At 40.9% G+C, this 26888-nt stretch overlaps 2 protein-coding genes across 5 annotated transcripts in view; one reads left to right on the top strand and one right to left on the bottom strand.

The window, feature by feature from the left end:
* LOC127372793 (putative uncharacterized protein MYH16) overlaps positions 1-3288 on the top strand; it is a 56876-nt gene extending 53588 nt beyond the window's left edge. For all 3 annotated transcript variants that reach the window (XM_051416600.1, XM_051416599.1, XM_051416598.1), the window contains exons 20-23: positions 83-253; positions 1104-1304; positions 1390-1536; positions 1686-3288. In XM_051416600.1, the coding sequence (XP_051272560.1) occupies positions 83-253; positions 1104-1304; positions 1390-1536; positions 1686-1838 (672 nt within the window). In that variant the 3' untranslated portion in view covers positions 1839-3288. The remainder of the gene's footprint in view (positions 1-82; positions 254-1103; positions 1305-1389; positions 1537-1685) is intronic.
* Positions 3289-3352: 64 nt separating this feature from the next.
* gas7b (growth arrest-specific 7b) overlaps positions 3353-26888 on the bottom strand; it is a 60823-nt gene continuing 37287 nt past the window's right edge. For both annotated transcript variants that reach the window (XM_051416602.1, XM_051416603.1), the window contains exons 6-14: positions 24849-24938; positions 22050-22165; positions 21768-21842; positions 15966-16044; positions 12614-12742; positions 11860-11983; positions 6633-6712; positions 6016-6114; positions 3353-5491 (exon numbers count right to left, since the gene is read on the bottom strand). In XM_051416602.1, coding sequence (XP_051272562.1) covers positions 5378-5491; positions 6016-6114; positions 6633-6712; positions 11860-11983; positions 12614-12742; positions 15966-16044; positions 21768-21842; positions 22050-22165; positions 24849-24938 — 906 coding nt within the window. In that variant the 3' untranslated portion in view covers positions 3353-5377. The remainder of the gene's footprint in view (positions 5492-6015; positions 6115-6632; positions 6713-11859; positions 11984-12613; positions 12743-15965; positions 16045-21767; positions 21843-22049; positions 22166-24848; positions 24939-26888) is intronic.

Genomic DNA, 26888 nt, shown 5'->3' with positions numbered 1-26888 from the left:
GTAAAAGACAGTACAGCGAAGTGTAACACATGTTCAGTTATCTGAAAGAATGTATTCTTAATGGACGGCGTAACTCTTCCAGTTGGCGCGAGTGGGGGAGGAGCTGCGTCTGGAGCAGGAGCACACGCTCCACCTGGAGAGAGTGAAGAAGGGTCTGGAGGCTCAGATCAAAGACATGAGCAGCAGGCTGGACGAGGCCGAGCAGATGGCTCTGAAAGGAGGCAAGAAGATCATCCAGAAGTTGGAGGGAAAGGTACGGAGTCACGAAGGTGTCAGTCGGTCAGTCCAGCTGGTTTGTCAACACTTTGGTTCAGAGCTAAATATTACATCTACATAATATTCATGATGCCGCTGACCCCTTTGACCTTTTGTTTTCAACTATTAGGCCACAAATGAAAATCTAGAGAAATAAAATATAAGATATGAAATATAAAAAATAGTTGTTCCTGTACTGAATTTTAGCTGTGTACTTCAGAACACTTCCAAACAGTTACTTCAATATGTATTACCTGAAGGTAAGCACCGTAGTAAGAGCACCTCACAGTATGTTTGATCATTCTGAGGGGATTTCATGTAAAGCAGCAAGCATCTCTATTGTTGTCATTTCTTTTGAGGAAACAAATATAATATATACCAGTCAACATGCAATGGACAGAAAATAGAGTATAGTCCAGGGCCGGATTAACCTGTGAGGGGGCCTTGAGGGATAAATGAGCTGTAGGCCCTTAGTGACCCCCTTCTATACTGCGATTTTATTCTAACATTATACATTATACCTAGTTATTGCTGTTATGTGGTGTTATGTTAGTTTCTGCTATACACTTAGAAGGATGAGCTGTATTCAAACAGTTGTACCTTTCCCCCTAGATGCCACTAAATCCTACATACTGGTCCTGTAAATCACTGGGTATAGTATCACTTTAACTTCTGACCCTATTGGTAGATTTGATCACTTCCTTTAAGAAACATATATCTAGGTGGAATGACTCGAGACGGTTCTCCTGAAAAAAACAAATAAATGTGTCCTCATGAATGTAAACACACATTAAGTACCATTTGCTGAAGGACCAGAGGTGAAGTCGCTGTTGCGTGTCTGTGTGCAGGTGAAGGAGCTGGAGCTGGAGCTGGACTCGGAGCAGAAGCGGCACGCTGAGACGGTGAAGACGCTGCGGAAGAACGAGCGCCGGCTGAAGGAGCTGCTGTTTCAGTCAGAGGAGGACCAGAAGAACCAGCAGAGGATGCAGGAGCTGGTGGAGAGGCTGCAGAACAAGATGAAGGCCTACAAGAGACAAGTGGAGGAGGCTGTACGTCACCTCGCCCTCTTACTTACTCAAAATCGGACGTACTCTGTGAAATTCTTGTCTGTTCTGATCACTGTTGTTGATGCAGGAGGAGCAAGCTAACATGAACCTGGCGAAGTACAGGAAGACCGTCCATGAGCTGGACGACGCTGAGGAGCGTGCTGACATCGCTGAGTCAGCACTCACTAAGATCAGGACCAAGAACAGAGGCAGCTTCGGCAAGGGGTACTCCTCTGTAAGTAACATCCATCCACCAGACCATCAGCGGCTGACTTGATATAAGATCATGACTTTGTTGTGACAATTATGGTCTAAAGTTGTTATTATTCAGAGTTAGAACTGAATGCTAACCCTCCAAGTCATTGTATCTGATTGTTCCACCAGGGTTACAGCACTCCCTACCCTGGCCTGGTCCGGTCTCCCAGCTCTGTGGGCTCAGAGGGCAGGGGGGAGAAGATCCTCAACGATGACAACGAGTCTGTCAGCTCCCTCATCCCAGCGTATCTCGACTCCCTCAAGAAGCTCATGATTGACTAGGAACCCCTTCTGCGACTCTCTCCAGGTGCTACATCATTCTGGCTCTGATGTCTTCTGAAGAACATGGTACAGTATGAAGTCTGAAACATGAGAGAGGCTGAACCTGCAGTTTCACAGCACATTCAGGTCATAAACAAACCATTCGCTGTCACCTGTTTGTGTATACTGTACATTTCCATTGAGTTTTTCTTCAATTTACTCGTGCCTTCCTCTCTTTGTTATGACTGCAGTCTGTAAGATCACAGCTTTAATAACACACTGCAGCTTTAATCCAAAACACTTTTGTATCCTCTTCATTATGTAATATTTGTATGTAGAAAACAGATTGAATATGGAAAACTGTAAGTGTTCTAAAACCCCACTTAAGGTAACACTTTATTACAACGACCAGTTAGAAGTCATTTGTATGGCGTCAGTTAATTATGAACATCATTAACAAATCATTCATCTACTGTTAGTCATTACAGACATTACCTAAAGTATTCACCATTTATAGCTAAATGCACCGTGTGCCGCAACCCGCTGTTCACACTGTGAAAAATAAACTAAGACAAACATATGAAACTTTTTCTATTGATAAATACATGTGTGTATATATATATATATATATATTATATATATATATATAATTAGGCCTCACCTTCACTAAGTTAACAACAGAGAAGCTAAAACTGCAGTAAATGCTACCTAGCTAAATCAGATAAAACCTCATCTGTATACTATTAGCTAGCTAAATGTTTTGCAACTGCTGGTGGAGGTAAAAAAAAAATAAAAATCATATTCCTTTTAACTAAAATGTTCTATTAGCTAGTACAGCAGAACAACGAGGCTAGCAAATATGTAAGGAAATGTTTTAGGCAAAAAGGCTAGGCTAGCAGGTTAGCCCAGAAGTCTGGGTTAACAAGTTAGCTTTTGTTGATTCCTAACAGTGATATTCCGAACACAATTTAACACACTTAAAGCTATAAGCTACATTTCCATGTACTGAATACTGTGTGTAGCCAGTATTTCCTACATGTGAGCAGAATATGTGAAACCCTGTAGATTAATACAGTCCGCTGGTTCAAACCAGTTTTAACTGGTCAAACTTTCAGCATTGTGCTGTGTCACAATATATTGCATATGAGCTAATAATTCACATATATAAATATATAAAATGATTAGTTCATCAGTAACTAATGGCTTATAAATGTATTAAATCCAACCTTTATTATAAAGTGTTACCAAGTAAGATATGCAACAAAGTGCCATAAATACATGGGTTATTTTAGGTCAACAATAAGAAATGCAATGTCTTTTATGTGAACTATCTGATAAAGTGTATCTCTGTCTGAACTTTTAACCACATCTTTATTATCACTGCCTGAACCTGTAACAAGGCTTGGCCAAACCATTTTATTGTTGAATGTGAAAGTGTTTTTTAGGAAATAAAAGACTTTTTTCATTAGTACATGTTTTTCCCCTGCTTTTTTAAATGTTGTGTTCATAGAAAAAACAAACCAGAGAGGAACATGTTATGACATAAGATACACATTTTCATTTTATTAATGAAAATTGCCAACCTTTAGCTGTTAATGTACAAAAGCATCTCAATCCTCTTCTTTCAATAGTCAAGTAATACTAAGCAGTAATCCTGGACAAGACACGGTGGTAAAAGAGCGTTTTGTACAACATTTAGCTTCTGCAGGCTGAATCCAACTGAAGCAACTGACTTATTTCCAAAACTGTAGAATATTTCAGAGGACTGTTATTTCTATTGCATATAAAACACTTTGCACGTATCATATATTATCAGTACCAAATTTCTTGATATCATATGTCTGAGTAAGATTCTACTATTTACTGTATTTTACATCCTTCACTCAACTGCTTCCTTTCATTGCAAATTACACATCCCACATATTTACACCAGGCTCCCTGTGAACATCACCACAACACTCCCAACTTCAGTAATACAATGTGTAACAATTAAGTTCTCTTAACTTTCATAGGAACAGCAACTTACAGTTTATTTATTAAAAATCATTTGGGTATAAAGTGCAATTGGCTGATTTTTAATTCTTATTAGGAATGAAGTAAAACACAGGCGGGAATAAGTGAGTGTTCTCCAGTTTTAGATTCCAGATATTTTTCAGAGATGTGAAGATTTGTGATTTACGTCCCCAGGAATTGATCTTCAGCTAGACCCCGACCCCGGACAGTATATGTGACAATCATAGCTTAGCAACCGTAGCTTGTAAAGCTTTGGATTTGTACATGTGTACATGTGTTTGGACATGTGTTTTGGGGGCTCTAATAAGAGAGATATTTAAATAGTTTGGAAGGTGGTGTCTTTTTTCAAGACCTGTCAGCTTCAGCCTCTTTTAACATAATGTATGTAGTCATTATGTGCATATGTAAAGGTCCAGTGTGTAACATTTAGCAGGCTCTACTGGCAGAAATGGAATATAATATCTATAGGTATGTTTTCAGTGTATGAAAATAAGAAGTGTTTCTGTTACCTTACAATGAACTGTTTATCTACAGAGGGAGTGGGTCCTGTTCTACTATGCTGAACTATCATGTTTCTACAGTAGCCTACAACAGACAAACCAAACTGGCTCTAGATAGGGCCTTTGCACTGTCTCACTGCCCCTGCAGTTTCCCCTATACACTTGAAAAGGCGAGCAGTATTCAGTACGTGCAATCTGCAACTTTGCAAGATGCCACTAAACCTTACACACTGGTTCATTAAGACTTTTAGCATTAGCATTATTGTACTCTAGCTAATTACAGCCAATAAAGTCTGCCAGCGACAGTCATCAATTAAGCCAACAAAATCCAGAAATTAGAAGCTGTTTTTGTTGTTTTTGTAAACTGTTTGAAGAGTGTAGCAACAGTAACAAATGTGGGTGGGGTTCAGCAAACCGTCAATAGCTGCAGATGATGGATATTAGTATTAAAATACTTTCTGGTACACTGTAATATAACACTCTTAGGTCAGAATGCATCTTGCTTAGCAGCATCTGTTACATCATTTTTGCCAACAACTTTAAGTTCTGAAGTCACGTGTGTATCAGCACACAGGTGAGTCAGAGAATTACCTCACAGAGCAAAAGCACATACACAGAGCAGCAATACACTGCTGCATCACATAAAGCTATTCAACATTTACACGTGTGAAATGTTCGTAGTTGGTGCTTCTTGATCATTCGCTTCATAATTCACACTCACAGCTTCCATCTTCCTGTGCCACCTCAGCTCGGCAACAGCTTGCATAACAGAAAACTACGACCTGTCACTATCTGACATCTTTATTCGTCGCTTAGGCTTCACACAAAACTCCCCAAATGCTGAAATCATCCTCAGTAGGCTGCTGTTGGGATGTGAAGAGCCAGCGAGTGCTGACTGATCAGTCTGTGTGAGTCACAAGTGGATCGGGGGGGAGTGAAGATCCCAGCACAGATTTCATCTCCCAGTCAGTCCTCAGGCGTGGAGCCTCTGAGTCAGCGTCTGAGTGTAAAAGTGTGCATATGCAGAGCGGTCGGACAGCACTGAGATCAGATCTCTATGTCCACTGGCCTGATCTCTCCAGTCTTGTTCTCCCGCACCCACAGCTCTCTGTCTTTGGCCGGGTCCACGCACTGCAGGAGCTGGTCCACCGGCTCCATCGTCTGGACAGAGAGAGAACAGCAGTCAGTTGAAGCGTCACAATAAATGTCTTTGCTTGCCTCAGGTGATACCTAATGTTTCCATTGCTCTGAGGGCTTGTAGAGTGGCTCCCTCTTCTGGTGTAGGTGGAGTAATGATGGGATTGATTACATTTAAAATTGTACCGTGAGGGTAATTTGGTTGCTTTTAACAACCTGTTCTTTCCTCTGGGATCAATAAAGTCTCACCTTAATGCCTAGCTATACTTTTAGTTAGGCCAAGGTCTGTACTTGGTCAAAGAAATGTTCCTTGACTTTTACTTCTTCTTGCAAACTTAGAAATAAAAGTTCTTTATTAACATTTGTTTTGACTAGACCTCTTAGGACCCTAGATGTCTGCAGTACATTGCTGTCAGTCCAACATGGCGACGTGGGTTGTGTTCAAATGAACCACATATGCATTGCTTTTCAGACACTCAGAGTGACAGCCTCTGTCACTCAAGAAAGAGCAGCTGTTAGTTTTAACCGTGAGCGGAGGTTGTACTCACACTTTGGTTGAACATGTCCGTCTCGTGCCGAAGGGTGGTGTACTGACACAGATGCTGTCTGATCATCTCCACCCGCTCCAGCTCCAGCCGCTCCAGTTCCTGAGGAGAGGAGCAATTTGTAAAGCATGAGTCACAGAGAAACCTCTACTCCTCAATCTGTCTATACTGAGCCGGAACAGCAGCAGCTCTACAGTGTAACAGGGACTTGTGTAAGAATCAGCACTGCAGGGTCTAGACATGAAACAGACTTCTTTGAAATGAAAGAAGTTGAAAAGACGAAATGACTTCGTCTTTGAAATGAATGTAAAAATTCAGAGGGGGCCCTGATGCTTTGCTTTTGGGAATATATACTGAAAATTAATATATAGTAGTTAATATAAGGTATATTGTATCACTAACTGTTATATTTTATTTTAAAGTGACTTTACATTTAATTTTTGCCTTTTACCCTTTTTTATTTTCATATTTCTAATTTATTTTAGTTTCATTATACAGTATACATGTCATGCTCTGTGCCTTCCATTAAAGGTAACACAGTTTTTGTACTTTGCATTTTGTGTTAAGAGTTTTGGTAATTTAAACTCTAAGTCTGGACACACAAAATTATGATTCCTTACCAGACTTGTGGTGACCATCTCCTCAAACCATTTGGACTGAGACTGGTTATAAAGGTCCACACAGCGCATCAGATCGTCTCCTGAATAAAGAAATCAGATTTAAATTAAGTGGAAATACATGTACATACAGGACTCCAACAGACCTGACCAAAATGTCTCTCTAACTTTGTTTCTCTATAATACTGTATATTAAAATGTGTAGTCCACAATTTGTCCACTAGGTGATGCTACTACCCAACTGTTCACACACACACACACACACACACACACACACACACACACACACACACACACACACACACACAGCCGCTGTGTCACCACAACACATGTACAGTATTTGTTCCAGCTCACTCAGCTGATATGATTATCCCCAACAGTGCAGACAGTCTGACTGATAATGGATTTCATTATGATACCGTGAGCAGTGATAAAGGGAAAGGTCTAATCTGTCCTTTCATTAATGCTACAGCCTGCATCCTGCTGACAACAACAAACAGTAATCAGCTGTGAGATTAAATCAGGAAATGATGCTGATCATTCTGGTCATCAGCAGATGACTCTCCATCTTCTACAGTAAATGTCTGCTGGTATACCTGCTACTTTATATTAACATTAAATAAGAGGGTTCCAACAGGTCCACAGAAAGGTTACTGTTATGATCTCAGGTTTCACTGTTCCCTGCCACCAACAGTACACACAGGTAAGTCATTTTCTGCCAAGTCATGTCTAATGGTAAATGAGCAAGTTTATAGCCTGGGTCCCGTCCTCTCAATCATCCCACACAACTCTGATTTGTTCAGAAATTTAATTTAGGCTGTGCTGCAGGGATGACGTGTTGAAGGCCAACTCGAAAAGTTAGCATCGTCCTGGTTCCTTTGACAGAAAGCCAATAGGAATTTTTCTCTGGATTTTGAAGTTTATTGCAGTAAACAAGCTATGTCGCAGAAAAGGTTTATGATTAGATTTTTCAGCAACATAATCTTTACAAATGAACACCGCTTTAATAATTTGTGAAGCCTAAATGTGATCAGCAGAAGTAAAAAGCAATAAAACGACTATAAACTAACTACACCAGCTGTATGACTTGAATACCATCACCACTAAACTTTCTAATCTTGTAATTAAAATCTACAAGTTGGAAAGTTTGAGTTAGAATAGTCTGCAAGAGCGTGAGCGTCAACGAGGTCTGTAAAGGCGGACGAGTGAGTAGATGAGTCTCGATGTGCAGCCATTTAATGTCACCCACAACCTCTGTAGTCTCATTTTAGCTACTTAGTTAGCAACCGCCTGTTTTAAGACACATAAAAGCCTACTGACGTCTTTTACATCACAGAACAAAACGTGAAAATCTCTACCGAAGACATTATTTCAGGTATCTAACCAAAACCCATACTAAAACCCAATTACTTTAAGGCGAGGGATACCGGAGGTGCTCAAAAGCTTTTAGGATTCATTCCTGCGGCACTTTATTATACCTGTGTGTGTGTGTGTGTGTGTGTGTGTGTGTGTGTGTGTGTGTGTGTGCATGTGTGTGTGTGTGTGTGTGTGTGCGCCCCAGTTGGAAAAACAGTCAACTGATCAGAGCTTTATGTGCAAGATTAAGAAGAAAAACATCATCTTCTCATGTAGCTAGTTAGCGACCTAGCTACATCTGTGAGAAAGAGCAACTGTCAAAAGGCCACAAATATAATTAAAGTATATAATATAAAGTGTGAATTAGATGGATGACTTAAGAAATAACTCTTATATCGGCTTATTTCTTTGCTCTTCACAGAAAACATCAAGCTAACTAACCTTAGCAAGTGCTACTAAACCGTCTGTGTCGACTGAAAATGGTGTTTGACTGAAACGTGTCAGGCTGAACGGTTACAAGCCTACATAGTTTGCTGTTTTTACTGTAAAATACCTACATATTTAACCCCTTAACATCAAGCTTTTCCACATTTTATTTCATCTTAAACTTGTTTGTTGGACCCTTGGGGCGCAGTGGTATTAAGCCGATAACACAGCGTTTACAGAGAATGGCAAACCGGTTAGCAAAACGTTGTTCATTAAACCAGAAGTGCAATATTCTCACTCCTCTTAGCTCTGAGTCGGTTTCCAACATCTGTCTTTAACTGCTAAATGCTCCACTATGTTCACCAGCTAACTTGGTTGGCTGTTTTCCTGTAAATTGTTCTTAGAGCTGTGTCCGAGTACACTGAGAGCAACTTAAAACTGGAGTCATATTCCTTGTATGTGGACACTGACTGACTGATTCTGATTAAAAGGAGTCTAAATGTATCTTAATGTGGACTGTATGTTCTAGCACATCATAAAGCTGTACTGTTTGCTGCTGCAGCACAGTTTACAGTAAACAGGCTCTGCAGGTAAGCTCAGAATATGCTTCTATAAATAGAAAATGAAGGCAAATGGGAAAGAAATGCACAAGAGCTGCTGTTTATGCTACAGATAAGGCCATCAGATCAGCCCTACAACTAAATAGCAATACATTCTGGTCTATCAAAATAAAAACCAAAAGTTATAAGTTCCATAAAAGGGTGATCATGGCCTCAGGTAGTTGATTTAAAGACGTTGGAAAAGCCCCGCTATATGGAGACATAAATGAGCAAATGCTGTGTGTAATCCAACGCAGCGAGAGCGTGAAGCGATAATGAGTCTTTGTTATGAGCAGACAGATGCCGTTCTTTAGTTGTTTTGGCATCAGTCACCTCTCTGCTTCCCTCACACTGCAGTCATCATCACTGGCAGCCAGACGCCATGAGCACCGTCAACAACTGCTGCTGTTTTTCTCCCTGGTTGCATAAGCTGCACGGAGGAGGGATGACTCTGTGAGTGTGTGAAGAGAGCCGGTTTGGATGGAGGATTCGTACTTGTGTGTGACAGCATGTGGTCGTGCCTGGTTGAGTCATGACATCACACTCCGGCGGAAAGTCTACATCTGTTTACTCTTAGCCAGTCGCTTTCCTCAGGTCGCACACCTATTAAAACCAGCCCGGCTGCTGCTCATGCTCATGGGGCAGAAGAAAAACTTATTTTAGCCATATAAGAAAGGCCCACCTAAAAAAAAAAATCAATATCTGCTATATTTAGAATATTTTCACTGCTTTATCTCACAGCCTTTTTCTTTGGCACTAACCGCAGAACTTCCATATTCCTATGCATAAGCCTGACTATATTACGCTGCAGATCAGCTGTTTGGCTCACAGTTACAGCAGCACAGCCCAGAAAAACATAAGCACAAGGCATCTTTGAAATCTTTAGACGCGTGAACGTCTTTCTGACCTTTCATACTGAATGATGATGATTCAGGTGATAAACTTACTGTAGTATCTCTCTGCTGGCACAGGATTTTGGCACAAGTTTTTGGTTTTAACCTGTCATACACCAGTCTGTCTTGTGTCAGGCTTTAAGTAACCTTTAAGTTGTGTAAGTATTGCCACGCCACAGATTTTGTCACCATGTTTATCCATCACAGTTGTCTCTGCTGTAGGTTGTTGTGATCAGTGAGCATCTATTTATGTGACATTTGATGCCAAAGAATAGCATATGTACCTAGCACTCTTCTGTCCATTCTGAAAACAATCTGTTTAATCTCTGTGAAAGGTTAGAGGATGCTTTGTTCCTGTAATGTGATTGGTTATTAGTACATTGTTAAACAATCTAACTTATCAATAGTAAATAATATGTTCTAATTCTTATTAAGGACATATTCCAATCCTGTTTACATTGGCTCTATCTCCCAGCCCTGAGCCTATGTACCAGCAGCCACTGTGACCACAAGTGACCATTACAAGATAATGCTAAATACTAAAGTGTATTGTGACAGTAGCACTAGCAGAGAGGAGCCATACAGTCAGCACACTGACTCAATACTATTAGTTACACAACCATGTCTGGTAAAGTCTGCTAACATTAGCCACCACAAGCTACTGGTCCCACCAGAGCAAGTAAGGCTGCGTTGAGACTAACTAACAGCCCTCTCATTCATTTACAATTACTCAAGAAGTCTTTAAACACAGCACAATACATAGATGAAATGAGTTTCTGGGATGGACATTTTCTGCATTCAGATTATTAATGCACATGGATGCACACCTCCAAGGACTGTGTAGTTAGTCCGCGCCCACGCCTCTCTGTCAGTCTGGTGTGAACTCAGACTAGTCAAGCGGAGAATGCTTCTGAACTCCCCTTCGTCCCTCCTCTCCCATCCCTCCATTAAAAAAAAAACTCCCAGTCTGGCTCGAAGTGCTGATAAAGCTCATGACTCATGTAAAAAGACAAACACAGCATCTCGGTTCACAGCCGATCTCAAGTGACCGTTCCGATGAAGTGCTAGAGAAACACTGGAGGAGGAGGAAGAATCAAGTCCAGCATGTTAACCATTTATTAAACTGTATGAGTTCTGCTGTGGGTGATTTGTGGCTGTACTGAGCGCAGCACTGACACAAACCACTGCTGAGCATCCTGAGATGAACTCTGATAAGGGAGAATCCTACATCTGGTGGAGAGGGACTTTTATAGGTCGAATGATGAAATCCAGATCCACATATCTGCTATACAGAGTGCTGTTGTCTCCAAAACTCTATTTTCTTTAGAGGCCACAAACAATGGTCTGTCTGACTCTTTGGACATATCTTGACAATGTCTGACCCAGACTGCCATGAAATTCCTGGTCCCCAGAGGTTGATTCCCAATGATTTTAGTAAACCCCATTTGTGTAGTGCCATCATCAGTTAAAAAAAACAACTAAATTGCATATTGTGGGGCGTAAATAATCAATGTAACCTTAAAGGGTGGCATCTATAGGTGAGGTTGTATATTGCTACCAACTGAATACTGCTTGCCTTACCAGAGAATCTACAATGGCAGCCGTAGAAGAGGACCCGCTGTAGATAAAAACTGCTCATTCTAAAGTAATAAAAACACAATGATTCTTATTTTCAGGTGACTGTACAGAAGAATCTGGGAAAACACCTGAAAGAAATGTTTTGTCTAGCTTTGATAATTTAAGATAAACATAATAATAGAAATTACAAGCAGCTCAGATGAAACTGATCCGTATCAGTACTCAACATTCATTTTTGGTCGCACCATATGTTTTACGCTCACAGACACATGAGAGCTTGCTGGGCAGTGCTCCCTCCTGTCTTAAACAACAAACACCTGAGTGAGACCGTGACCCCACAGTGACCCTACGGTTTGATCTTTGACCCCTGGCTCTGACCTGCTTGTGTAGATTTCCTGCGGGCCTTCTTGATGTCTTCCTCAATCTTGTTGCTGAGTTTGATCTCCAGCTGCTGAGTCTTCAACTCCAGCTCTTTCTGTCTGTCGGCCAGAGCTTTACGAGCCTGCCGGAGATAAGGGACTGAAGTCAGAGACAGGCTCAGATCTCACAGCAGCATGCACAGAAAACTTTTTATCCTGAAGCACGACCCCCTTCTATTGCACTACTTTTACATTTCTTAAAGGATTTTCAGGCAGCAAACAAAAATGTGTAATGTTCTGGAAAAAAACCTCATTCTAATAAAAGTGACAAAGTTTGCAGCTATTATAATGCTACAGTCTGCTTCCATTCATCACACACTCTCAGTATTCATTCATCATCCAGTGTTAGAGCTGCCTTATGACGGCCAACATGGCCAGTATCTTATTTACTGTCTACTTTTGAATGCTCAATTGTCCATCAGATGACTTTATCAGAGTCCCTCCTCTGAGCAAAAGCTGCTCAGACGACAGATGATAGGAGACAGATTTGCAGTTGCCTTCAGGCTTCAGCCGACTGCTTTTCATTGTACATATACAAAAAGCAGGAAACATTCCAGGGACGGGAAACAGCCGTCCACTTATGGAAGAGATGTGGAATTTTAATCACCAGCAAGATTGTTCCTGAAATTCTGCTGCTGCCAAGTAGAAGAGCAGGGCTGTGTCACATCAGAGCTGCTGTGCTTTGTCTTATATCTGTACGTGTTTGTGTATACCTTCTCCACCGCTGCATAGCGACCAACCAGCTGCTTCCGTAGGTCGGCGATGTGATGGTCGAACCTCTTCATGTCCTTCTTAAAGTTCTCCCTGAAGGTCAGAAAAGGCTTCTCCACTTCACTCTGGAGCTGCTCAAACCAAAAACAACAAATGATTCAATACAGACCAGCAGAAGATAATTTAGGTTTTTTAAGTTTAATAACTGGAGACCTCCCTCCTGGGGACCTCAGGCCTGCAAGCCAATGTAAAAAACAAAGGTTCTCCTTGACTGGGAACTTTCCTCCCAAGAACTTTATTAAGAAGGTTTAACAACATCCAGAGAGTTGTTATGTTCAGGACCTGTCATCTAAAAGCTAGCTAAATTAGTTTTTGTGGTTAGTTAGTTTGCTAGGTGTGAAGAAACTACAAATTCTGCACACTGAAATAGAACAATGCAACAAGGTATGCTGACGAGTTATGTTAGCACTTATGGATCAAGGGTCCAGTAAATGTGTTTATCTATTATTTATCTATCTATTTATGTATAACGAAATTAAGGTTTGTAGTTCCTTCTTGCTACACACATAGATTATAATAATATCAAATTCACAGAATAACATAAAAAAAATAACTAAATAAATAGATCTAATAAATGGAAAAAATAATATGATATATACAGTTATTTATATAAATATTATTTTTGGCATCACTCACTTGTTTTTTCATCCTGCTCATGTTAAAATGCTAACATTAGCTACTGTAACTTCAGTGACCACGGCAGTATCACCTCATGCAACAAGCCAATGTTCAAGTTCTTTTAATACATCCATGCTTCCCTCTGCAGACTGGACAGTCTACTCTCTTCTCATTGGCTTGTGGGCTATGTGTCCTCAAGACTGAAGTCTGCAGTTGGCAAATGTGGACCAAAGTTTTACATTTTGTAGCAAAAAACACTGTCAGTATGAGCTTGACAGGCTCACAGTGACGCTGAGATAAAGTAGGCCAGAGCTGTATTTCAATCCCTCAGCCAATCACATTCAGTTGAACGGTGTCATGTGAGGACAGTTTGCAACAGGAAAATATAGAAAAGAATGAAAACTAATCCACTCAGTTCTATTGTATTCTTCTTCTTGGGTATAGCATACAGCTGAATTTCAACTTGTTGTCACTCAGTAGTGACGTACTGCGTTCACTGCCCAAAAGCATGCCCGACTTTTGATTACTTTCAGATTCCAGATAAGTGAAAATAACAAATCTCAGGCAGCTTAAAGCGCTGAATGACAATATAAATCCACATGCAGATACAGTAACTCTTCATGCATATAAAGTGGTGTAGAAGTAAAACGCCTTCTTTTCCCAGCAGCAAGTCGTGAAACTAATGATACTATTTAAATCTCAGTAACGATAAAGTTATCAATCAAAAAGGGAAATCACTTTAATCCCCCCCTCTATGCATCTGATTTAATTATCAAAAAACATAATTAGCTCCATTCCCTGTCTTATGTCATCACCCTCTCACATGGAGCTAGTTTAGACAAAAATGGTTTGATATTCGGAGCCAAACAACAACCAGAACATTAGGTACCAACACTGCTTAGCTTCCTTTTGAGCTTTTTCCAGATTTCTAAAGGTAAATGATTCGCAGTATGAAAACTTACTGCTCCAACAATGTGACATGGTAATATTATTTTTGAAATGAGTAGCTTGTGAGTAGCAAGCCCGTCACTGGTTATTTGATCCTAATAAGTAATGCAGTTGTTCTGCCCCAGCCGTCAGTGATGAATGAGATCTGCAGCTCCCTCCTGCAGTCACGTTGGAAACCATCATTCAAAGTTCATTTCCACTCAAATCCTTCCTTCTCCTTCAAGAATCTGGAACTGTGCCGCACATCTGTGCATCTCTGGAGGATAACATCACCGCCTCCATTTCCTCCACCAGTCCAGCTGTAATCCCGGGCCCTATCTTTCGTCTTCCCTCTCGTAACTCAGACAAGACAAACCCATCTAGCACTTCACAACCCTAAAATTAAGAGCAATTCCCCCGGATGACAGTGGTAGTTCTTTGACTGAGATCGAACCTACAGTGTTCCACATTGAGAGTAAGTCACGACTAGACTGAAAACATGGCGGGTGATGAATGTAGAGTCAAAGCCCAAGTGTCATATGTATGTGCTTCAGCCCACAGAGCCATCAGGAAGCCCTTTACTGTATGTAATTACATTTGCCTCATGAGTCACATGCTGTAGGCTGCAGAGCCCACAGTCAATAAGGAATCACATACTGTACAACAGTACAGTTCACTGTGTACTGCTAATCAGATCTGTACTCTAAAACCTTTTCAAATATGACACATTGTCACATTTTGTATAGGTAAGTTTGAGATTTTTCTGCAATTTTAATTATAGGTCACAATGTAACACACACTCCACACACATATCTAGATGGTAACCCTAGATTTGTGAAACTCTGACACATGTGCATTTGATTTAGCACAGTAGCAATAATATTCCAAATCTTCTTGTAGTTTGAAGGGCATTTGCATTTGTATGAGGAGAAAACCAAGACAAAATTTGTTGTTTTAAAGAGTGACAGATTGTCTACAAAAGTCTGACAGATAATAAACATTATTAGCTAGCTAGCGAGCTGTTGTAGCCTTTGAACCATTCATGAAGAGTAGTTACAAATGACTTTACTCTGTTGCAGTACCATTACGTTATTGTAGCTGTCAGCTAAAGTGAAAGGTAAAGGAAATCCAGCCCAAATCCAAACAAATACCATGATATAGCACAACTTTAGTTACATTACAGCAAGTAATGTAACTGAAGTTAGCTAGGTTGTGAGTTAGCAAGCTAGAGTGAAAGTCATTACTCTCCCGTTACTTTAGCGAACATCACAACAACAGCATATCTTTAATGGCAAGTCATTGAACGTTACCTAACTACTTCGTATTGTGTGGCTTGGTCCAATTCACTTTGTAAGAGCCAGGACTAGCTAGCAGACCATGAGGAGATAATTGCTGAATTTGAAATATTTCATTTGGATCGCTTTACCCAGAATCGCTAACCCCAACTTTGAGGTTGGCTATCCAGTTATCTACGTTAGCTGGTACGTGCTACCACTGTCAGTCTGTACTTGGGCGTTGCTAGTTCTATCTAGGGACAAATCTGAGATTCAAAGAATTCAGTGTAACAGGGAAGACTGTCTACTGCCAGCTAACTGCAGTGGATGGTACGCATCAGCCCTCGCACCATGTAGACCCGACCTACACACGGTACATACGCTGTTTGCATCCGCACATATGCATCAATATAACTTTAGGTTTGGGCATCAAGCAGGTGGCTCATTAAAGGGGTAGGGGGCCGTGATGAATTACCTTTGAGGAGAACTTTAGGTGAACCTCAGCTTCGTCTGCCAGGCTCTTCTTCAGCTGGGCCCAAGCCTCCCCCAGAGTCCTGAGAACAGATAAGAAGGAGGGTGAGGGAGAGTGTGTGTGTGTTTAATATCTTACACAAGAAAGGACCACACACTCTTTTACATGAAGACATACAGGGAGGGCAGAAAGTGTTGGGGAAAGGGGGGGTGGGGGGCAGTGTGAATCCTATCACACACACAGATGGGGTTCAGCAGCAGAGCCAGTGCAAAAGTTCATGGATACACAAGTAACCAGTAAATCTAGAGAGCTGAGCTGAGGTCCACAGCCAGTTCAGCAGATGATTAGGATGTATGGGACATGAGATATGGCCCGGCTTATTCTCTCAGCTTTCCAACACAGCTGGGGGCAATAACACCGTGAAGGCATGTATTGTTTTGTAAGCATTAAAATGAAGTTAGCCGATGCACATTACGTAATAATTACACACCCCTTGTCTTTTTTAATGGGCCACACATTTGTTTTGATTTAAAGAAAGTGAGTGATTCATAATTAGCTCTGGCAGAAAATGGAGTGAGGCAGACAGCCTCCTCATATTTCTTCTAGCTTAGGACTGTTAAACAATCATCCAGCAGGCAGCCAGTCAGAGCCACAAGGCTGTGGGTCCAGGACTGACGGTCTTTATGGGTAAGCGGGTTACTTCAAAGCGTTGCTCTGAATGGAAGACATGTGTGGAATTCCCTCAGACTGACATCCACAACATTCCCGACACCGTCAGAGTAAAGTCTAGCACCTGCAACTCTACGGCATCAAAAATGGGTCAAATTCAGAGTCACACACGTACATCAGTGTTCACTGCATGTTCAATTACAGTTTCCTGCTTTGTATCTAAACTGAGTGTGTGTCAACAGTGAGCCAGCTGTTGAAATTGTTTTTTTTTTTTTACATATGCGTTAGATATTCTTAACACATTCACAAACTTTAAAATCTCAACTCTTTCTGTGCACATTCACACATAGTTCCACCTTTTTCTACAGTCTCAGATAACTGATGTACAAGCTGGGAAATGTTTCTGAGCATACTATAAGCTGAAGATATTTTAGATCCTTTTGTGACTCCATAGATGTCAATGTGCTTACATAGCACAGTAAGGACAGTCAGATGAGAGACTCATATCAGAGTCATGTCAGAATGAAAGCTGATGTGGTGTGAAGTCACATGGTTTTATTTTAAGAAGGAGCCACAGTGGTTTGGTGGTAATGAAGAGAGTTGTGAATAGAAAAAAACACCATGCAGAACAAATAACAGCACCATCTACAGAAACTTAGACATCAAACTGAGTTTCTGTTTATATCCAGTGTTACTCACAAGAACATGTTCCTTCCTGTTTTCTATGCAACTTTTTCTTTAAACTTTGAAACCTGCATTGTTTACATCCATGTTTACTTGCTAGCATTTCATGGTGTTACCCACCACCTTAAGAACATGACCTGGAGGAAAGATAGCCTTTCGTTTATAATATCCCCATCTTTTCAAGCTGCAAAAGTTGCACCACTCCAAATGCTTTTCAATCTCAGCAAATCACGTCTGGCATGTCACTACACTCTTACAGTCCCCAGTGACAGACAATCACTTGCCAACAAAATACTGTATCTCAGGGAAAACGAGTCTCCTGCCACGTACTCCGACCATTCAACAGAACTGATACAGTGCACGATTGGTAGCAATATAAAGTGGTCACACGCTTCACGGGCACATCGCTACCAAACAAATGGTAAATTCAGGAATAAATAGACGGCTGGTTCTGGGCTGCGGCCGGTCGGACAGTAGGAACTGACCAACAAAACAGCGATTGTCCTGACTGACAACAGAGCTGGCCTGAGGGAGAGAATAATGAAAGTATTGTGTTGCACTTTTCTGGGTGTGGGCAGCCTGAGCTGGCTGGCATAATCTGGATTCTATATGGGACAATTCCATCCCACTCTACCCTCTATTACCATGCTAATATGAAGAGGGGTTATCTTATATGCATGTAAACAGTGCAGGGGAGGCTAAGCCCAGCTAAACCCTCTTTTCCAGCTGACTCATTAGCCCCACAGAGTTTGCCCACTTTCTCGGTCGGATATTAATGTTTATAATGTGAAATAAAGTGTACACACTAATCATTTCTATGAGGTTAAAGGGAGCCGATGTAACTTTTGCTGGATTCAGAATGTATCACCACAGTAGCCTAGTTAAGAGTTAGAAAGGTATCATTAGCCATAATAAGCACCTGGTCATACCAGACCATGTGTTTTATTGCTCCTAAATCCACTTTTACATTTGTTATCTCCTTTTCAAAAGTCATATAGGCTAGTCTTGCATCTCAGAACACTTAACATTATGTTTTTACTAAGTGGAAATTTACAAATCATTAAATAAAAGCAGTTTTCACCACACCAACAAGCTGTTGCAATATATTCAGTTAGCTTGTAAAATTATGAATAGTGACAGCAATGATTAAGCAACTAACATCACATTTTAACTTGGATTTAATATGTGTAGATTATCAATCGACCTGGCAAGACTTATGTTAAGTACCACCAAACTACATTTGGCACAATGTGGCAAAAATTCCGTTTGGTAAGGCACTTCCCACTCGCTCCAAACTGCATGATTTCTGTTTATTCGGACTCAACTTAATTTAAAAATGATTGGCAGGTAAGTTTAGAGGCATAATCAGTTTGATTTGTCGGTTTCTGTTTGTGAACACACCATTCAAAGTCAGCCCCTCCTCCTCAGCTCAATGAGCAAAAGAGAGAGAGCGAGAGGAGCGGTCCAGCAAGCGAGAGAGTGAATGAAGAGAGGGAGCAACGTTAGCGAGATCAAACCGCTGAATTAAAGAAATTAAACATTATTTTTTTGATTGTTCCACAGCGGTTACGTTCTAAAGCATAAATAAAAACACCCACACCTCCACACAACCCTGCAGGAAGGAGTCCTGTTCCTGGATGATTGAGAAGGACTATTTTTGTATGAGTCTATACTCTTTTTTTAGGAGTCTAGGATTCATTATGCCTTCAATATATCACTTGGCCTCTTGAAACTGTTCTTTTTCAAAGCTATGATAGAGCTCGTGATGCTGGAGTGACATTTTGTCAAGTTGCTATGCACTGTCAATGCTTCCTTGTGGAATCTCTTAATAAAGATGAGTTTAATAACGATGCCGTAGGCGGCGTCCGTACAAATCACAGCTTCTTCTCTTTGTGGGTGTCTTTAGCAGGCCGTGCCCCTCTCAGTTTCCGCTCAGTTTACTTTCCATGTTCCTGTGTCCCCTCGGAGAATCAGACAAAGGCCTGCCCTCAGCATGATATTCCCTCTGCTGTCAAACTGGAGAAAAGAGGAGTGGCTGCAAACTATTTTCTCCCTGCAGGGTTTCCCTTCACTCCCTTTACCCCTACAACCCCCAACACACACAACTAAAAGTCTGCCTCCACAAATCTCATTGCCCTCATCCTCACTCTCAGCCCCCACTTCCTTTACTTCTGTACCTCCTCTCCTCCCTCCCCTCCGCTCCTCTGCTCTCGCTTAATAGCTGAAGTATGCTGCAGGACAGAGATCAAAGCATCTAGTGATTTACAGGAAGGCCATACTGTTTCACAGCATCACTGACAGGGACTCCAGACCCAGACTCACACCAGGATGTCTCGCCTGGTTGGCTAGTTGACTGGCGAGCTCACCGAGGAGCTGTCTGCCCGACTGGCTAATTGGCCGACTAATTCGACATTAGTGTTTATTTACACCAACCAGGATCACTCAGAACAGACTATGAAGCTAGATTATGTAACTTCGAAAGGACAAAATAAGAAATTTTAAGAAATTAAAAGTTGAATTCATGATAGAACACACTCAAGTGCACGTTGTTACACTCAATGTTACACACACAATGTTAGCAAACTCTTTATTAATACCAGCCTTCTCCAAATCAGGTTCTATATGCAATTCAGGGTAGTCCTAACTAGAATTTATCACCCAGGCACACTACCAAGGGGCGTTTCCAGAGGGGGGGCCTGGGGTTACGAGATGAAAAACCTGGCATGGCCATTTTCTCTCTGACCTCCAAATGAAAATGGGTTGTATTGGTACCCATGAATCTCCCCTTTGCAGATATTATGCTAATCCTATGCAGTTTTTAGGCTGAAATCATGCAGTTTTTTGCATGTGGTATAAATGTGATATTTTTGCCTGCTGTATTTGAATATTTCAGCGTACTGGGGTGCCTAAACAGTGTTGGAATTGCATAAATTGGGAATGAATGGAAAGCTGAGACACACACTTCATGCTAGCCCTGCATATTTCAGTGCCCCTCTTGTGCCACCCCAGTCAAAAAAGCCTGGAAACACCCCCGACACTACATGGCACAAGTTAGTTTATCTGTTTGTGCTCTTGACTGCCTGTTTTTCTCTGTTAGTAACATTGCACTAATGTTTGCCCAACACAAAGAGAACATGAACAGAGTCAGACAAAGACACAGTAAAGTTTTAAATTCTACAAAACCAGTGATTAATGCAGACTGGGAGCCTAATCAAGCTACTGCTCATAGTAACCAAAGAGCTTGTTGATGTAGCATCAAAAAAGCACAAGCTACAGCTAGCCTAACATTACAGCAGCCAGCTACGACGTTAACAATAACATGAAGATCAAGATGAACAACCCGAGTACGACATTTTTCAAAGTAGCTCCATTCATAGCAGTTGTGAAGGTTCTGCAGACACATGGCCCCAAGGGACAACTGGACATAATAAAGCACATCTGACCCCAAGACTTACTGGAGCCTTTTTAACTTGATTATTTTCTTTTAAATAAATCTATGTTGTGAACATCAGCAAAATCTCCTAGTATCTTTTATTTCCTTCAGAAATTCACAAGTAATTGTATTGTCCCCACTTTGTGTGTAACTGACATTATTCAGCCACTTGACTGACTTTATGACTCTCCTCCAGTTGTGCTACCGTTACAAAATGTTTGACAACTAGACAGCATCACTTTAAATGTACCTGTGGTTGTATACTTGCTCTAGGAAGGCAACTAACATTGTCAACTGTTTCTATAATTGATAAATCTTTCAACTATGTTTTCAGATTTTTGTTTAGGTCACAAAAAGTTGAAAAATGAGAAGAAGTTCCAAGAGCACAAAAGCATAACATATGCAAAATATATTTGAGTTCCTTTTTTTGTCCAAACATCAAAAACCCAAAGATATTCCATTTACAACAATATGAAACACAGATAAGGAGAAGCTGGAATCAATTCATGCTTGATAAATTACTAAATCAATAATTTTCTGTCCGTCAACTAACTGATTATAGTGATTAATGTATGCCTACAATGACAAATAAAGTGTCTCTTATGATTACTCAGCTAATATGCACACTCATGTATTGCATTACTCTCATTATCTCAAAGCAATGTTTCTATTTAGCCATTTGTATATTTTCCCAGATTGTCATCTGATACTGACTCTCTACCAGCTTCATGGCTGTCGGCCATGACCTTTGACCTCACTGGAAAGAAATGTGCCTTCTATGCTGCAATAAGTGTCACATTAATATTATTACAAAATACAATGTGAAGGAAGAAAAAAAACACATAATTTACAGCCTCTTCATCCCCAAAGTGGCTGCATAGTGGAAAGACTTCTTTTCCAAGTGATGACAGATATGTTTTTTTCTTTTAATGTTGCAGCCATGTGTGTAACAAGCCACTCTACGATGAGAGGGGGTTTGTCTTTCTCCTGAAAACCCTTCAAGCAGGAAGGTCACTCACCCTTCTTCCTGGCTTGCTAGAGGGATCTGGGAGAGCTTGGAGAGATTCTTGGCGTACTCCTCTTCTATCTTTATCCTGAGAGGGAAGTAGAGAGTTTCATTACCACACAGTCTTTACGCAACATGACTTTTTTCATGTGTGTTTCCTGCGTTGTGCAAGACAGTGATGTACATGAATGAGCACAAAAAAGGGGAAATGGTTTGTTGACAACTGTATGGTTATCATGGTAACCTGAGGATGAAAAAACAAAAAGGGCAAATGGGCTGATGAAAAAGCCAATACCTCTCTCGGATGAACTCGGCCATCTCTTTCTGCATCTGTTTCCCCTTCAGCTGTTTCTGCAGCAAAACCTCAAATCCTGTGATGCAGCCGTTGCCCTGGGGATCCTTCTTATCAGTCTACGAGGTAAACACGGCAAGCACACGAGAGACGTATTGAACAAACAAACACTTAGCAACCAACATAAGAACATCACACCTTCCAGCTCAAAGAAACACGTTGCCTTCTGCATGCCCCCTTAAATACAGAGAGACAATCAGTCCTCTGATATGGATATGGTGTAGTTAGCTTGAGTGAATAATGTATTAACAAGAAAAAAATTAATTACTTTGTATACAATTCATTATTGACAAATTGAAACAATTAATTTATTGGTTAAAGGATCGGCATCATTCATTCCATGTAAGTGTAATGTGATGTCTTACTTGCAGTGATAAACATACACAGAATTTTTAATATAATTTTAGTATTCAGCTCTATGGAGTGTTTTAGCTTCTTTCAGATCAGCCCACAACTTCACTGATTTAGTTCAGTCGTTTGTGCACCTAGTCTTGGACCATTCAGAGTATTTTGACCAAAAATAAATAAGTTTAGAGCCCCTGAAAATTGGTTCCCAGCTGGAAGCAAAAAGTTGCAGGTTTTCCTTCAGAACCAAAGCAGGCATATTCTACATGTTGCACCCTCTGTTGATGACACATCCTAGATTACATTGGTTCTGCTCAAAACTACTGGAAACGTAGGCTAGATAGCACCAAGGTGTTTTTTCTGATGAACCAACTTTACACTACCTGCCTTCCAGCAAATAATTTACTAATGTTAGCGACTAGTTAGTGAACATAGCATTTGGTGGAGCAAGAGTTTGTGGAGAGAAAAACCAAAAGGAGAGTGAAAAGAAATGCAATGCAAAATGAATGCTAATGCTCAATGTCTGAACATTCTTTGCCACGTTAGCCATAACAACTTTATTAGGTGATATATGTCATGGTTTCAACATGTCCTGCTGCCCCCCAGGTAGATCAAGATTAACTTATTCTACTTTTAAATTTTACCGTACAATATAAGTGCATTTCAATTATACTTATAAAATGACTCATGAAGAATCCTAGGACTACTTTTTGTCAGGAGCAGTTTTATTTAAATGACTGAATGCGAGGATGCTCAGTTACGAGTAATGATCTTTAATTGCATCCCTCTGCACTGCCGTCCCATCTCCTGAATTCAAATCTCATAATTAAAGCTATTCCAATCGAATTTCTCTGATGCTAAATATGTTTGTTTTTTTGTTAAGATGATGTTTTTAAAAATCTGATAAATGCAGAAAAGCAACAGTAAATGTATAACTTAAGTGCATGTAAACAAACTGATTACAAAGCTCATCCAATGTGTGACTCTGGTGTCCACTTTCCCGACTCATTCTTTCTTTCCACTGTCACCTCTGTGTGTATGACTACAGAGTGTTAGCTCCACACACCACACCTGGTAGAGATTACACTGCAGGGGCGGAAGATGTCCTAACATTGCAGCAGAGGCCTGCTGGCTCACGGCGCTCCAGCCAGCTCCATGTAATGTATTATCCTACAGTAATGTCTGGTGGATCTTATTAAAGCCAATGCTGATTCCCAGCGTGCAGCACAGCCAGTATGAGATAAATATGGAGTCACGGTGAAAGATGAAAAGGATCCGGTGTTGTTTTTGTTCTCTGGGATGTTCATTTAGTGATTTAGTGGGGAGAGCGGTGATGTCAACAGAGGCACAATCATTTTTTTGAAAGGATCAAGTTTCTTTCTTTGATTGCTTTTTTTCAAAAATGGCCTCATCTAGATCTTTTTCCTTCTTCCACTTTCCTCTGTTTAGGTCTCTTTCTCTTGGTTTGGAGAGCTCTTGTGCGAATACAGGGCATAAACTAAACAGTACGTTTTTTACATAAAAAATCTTAGTAGTTTTAAACCCAATGCTGCTTCTGCTCAGTTTTTATTCACTTATTTGATGGCGATCCATCTGATGATGGAAGTAGCTAAGGAGTGAGCCTCGCTTCCTTCTCATCTCTGTTGAGATGCACATGTGCAGAACTTTTGAGCAGTCATGAGAAAAAGGCGTGTCAGGTTAAGTTTTTGAGTATGAGGACAAGCAAGTATTTCAGTTATCCTGGAAACAGGAGTTCAGTTAGGTGGTGTTGGAGGATGTGGGTGAAAATCCATAGATGTATTGCACAGTTCGCTGCAAGAGCAAGGCAGTTAAACAAGGTAATTTCACAAAGTCAACTTTTGTGGCATTGTTGGAGTGCCACAACAGGAGCGGATTTGCATTGGGATATATATAGGGGGATGTAAAAATTGACTTCTGATTAGATTTCTGATCAACTAGCCTAGCTGCACAGTGAAAACGTAGAACCGTAGTAGATTGTGGAAACTATTTGTGTTTTTAGCTTATATTTGTTAAAATTGTGAGATACCTGAAACAATGAAAAGTTAAGCTACATTTCATACTACACTGGGAGCTCCTGTTTGCACCATAACAATGGATGTACAGTCAAAAATCATTTGGATTCTTTTTGAAAGATAAAACAATATATACCTTTTTAGACAATTCCTAAATTAATATCATCCGAGAAACTAATAAAACTGGAATCTTATGCTTCCAGCAGTAAGTGTATGACGTCAAGTTGCTTGAGAAGAAGAGTTGCAAGTTTTTGTCGTTACGGTATTGTACTTTATCTACCCCTTCAGATAAATTACAGTCAGTTTGTGCAATGGGGCAGCAGACAACAAATGTACAACCTCTTAAACATTGAGATGAATTTACCCAGAAGTAGTCACAGTAGCTCCATTCGTTTGGCTTCAGCAGCTGTTGCTCCGGCATGCATGCAAGAGACGGGAACGTCACACAGTTAATCTAAGAGAGAGAGAGAGAGAGAGAGAGGGAGAGAGAGCGGGAGAGAGAGAAAAAGCCCCACAGGGAGGGCAGTTTAATGGGGCAGTTTATAGAATCATGACAGACAACTTCGCTTTGATGCCACTGTAGTGTACAGCAGCATTATTAGTGCTCCATGTGTTACAGTTTATAGAAGTATACTCACTCTCACACACACACACACACACACACACACACACACACACACACACACACACACACACACTTCTGCTCTGGTATTCAAGGTAGTCTGCACTCTGTTGCTTTGGCAACACTCTCTTCTCAGCAGCTCCGAGAACACACCAAAGTAAAGAAGACAATCAGATCGACCCAGCATTGTTCATTCACGTTTCTCTATTCGCCCCGTCCTTGGGGACACTATTGTCAATACAGAGCCTTTGTGGTTATCAGCCTTTTTGGGATTCATCGTTGAGCGCTCTACCACAACACTCAGAACTTCTACTTTGGCCCAGAGCAATCAGTGAAATGGATTCCCAAAGATTGCCTTTAATTATCTTAGTGCAGTTAATTGTCTCCCAGCTGCAGTGCTGTAGGATCTGCTGGCTGCAGGGGCTCCCTGCTGTGAGCTGCTTGGTTCTGCACTGGGTATAACTCAACAGGACAGTACGCAATGCATGTCGCTCTAGTACTTTCTGTGCTCAGGGGCTTGGCAAAGTGCTTTTATATTTTTCCTTTAAACCTTTAGGGTGGTAGGGGAGGTAGAAGACAACCACCTTTATGAAAAGCAGACACTACAGTTCTCAGACATCACAGCTGCTTTGGATACAACGGCACAAGGTCAGGGTTTGACAAGTCGTCACTTCCAGATTTAGCAGAACAAAAACTTTTTTCATGACAAGGGAAGAAGAAAAGAAATAAAGACACAAAAGGGAAAAGTAAGAGAACACACATCTCAAAAGAAACATGCCTTGGGATACAAACAGACCCCAGGTTTGGCAAAGACTCCAGGGCAAACAAAAGCAGCTTTATCTTCTCTCATATGCGTTCCAATTAACCTCGGGAGGTAAACAGCCTGCAGCGAGGATGCACTGGTTCTATTTTAAAAACTTCAGTGGCACCAGAGTGCACCCTTGTCTAATGCCAAAGCCTTGCAATTCAGAGCAAATCGACAAATGTGGTTCTGCTGATGACTTTTCCAGAGCCAATATTCAGATGCAAGAAGAAGAAAAAGGCCTCTAATTCAACCTTATCTTGGCTTATGAAGCTTATAATTTGTTTGAGGGAGTGGCTCTCTATTCAATCACTGCCGAGGTCCAGAGGTTGACAGTTAGCAGGGCTTTAAAGTGACCCCCGCTTCTTTTGGTGAAGATGAGGGCAAGGCTACTTCCAACAGGCACTAGTGAAGGGCTTAGTTTGTTTGCATTCACGCCCACACACTGCTTCTAGCACTTTCTTCCCTGACCTTTGGTGACCTTGATCAACTGACCATTCATTTAACCCCTCCTCCAAACAGTGAATGTCCTATATTAGCTCGTCACTAGGCACAGCAGGCCTGCCAAGCTTTTGGATTTTGGCATGTTGAAGCGGAGTGCAAAATAAAAGATATTCAGTATCCAAAGAGTTGGGAGGGTGGTGTCTGTTATTTGCCTTTCAAAAACCAAAAACACGAGAGGGAACTGGCAACAAATGTGCTACAGTGTGTTTATCTGCTATAATTTGGGATGCAAACGTTAGCATGTCCAGGTAACTAGCTTACTTCTCACAATAGTAGCCTAGCGATATGTCACAAGGCACAGAGTTCTCATGTCATTAGCTAACTTTTTTGCTAACATTTTTTGAGTTATATTAGAAAGAATCTCGTTCAGGACTGAAACATCCACTGCATGGTAGCTGGTAGTGAATGCTACTGTGTCAGTGTTTAAGCTAACATTAGCAGCTCTGTCCTGCTCTTTATTGGATTTAAGTTTATAT

The sequence above is a fragment of the Dicentrarchus labrax genome, unplaced genomic scaffold (assembly GCF_905237075.1).
Source record: "Dicentrarchus labrax unplaced genomic scaffold, dlabrax2021, whole genome shotgun sequence".
Taxonomy (NCBI): domain Eukaryota; kingdom Metazoa; phylum Chordata; class Actinopteri; family Moronidae; genus Dicentrarchus; species Dicentrarchus labrax.
This window is presented reverse-complemented; position numbering and strand designations above follow the sequence as displayed.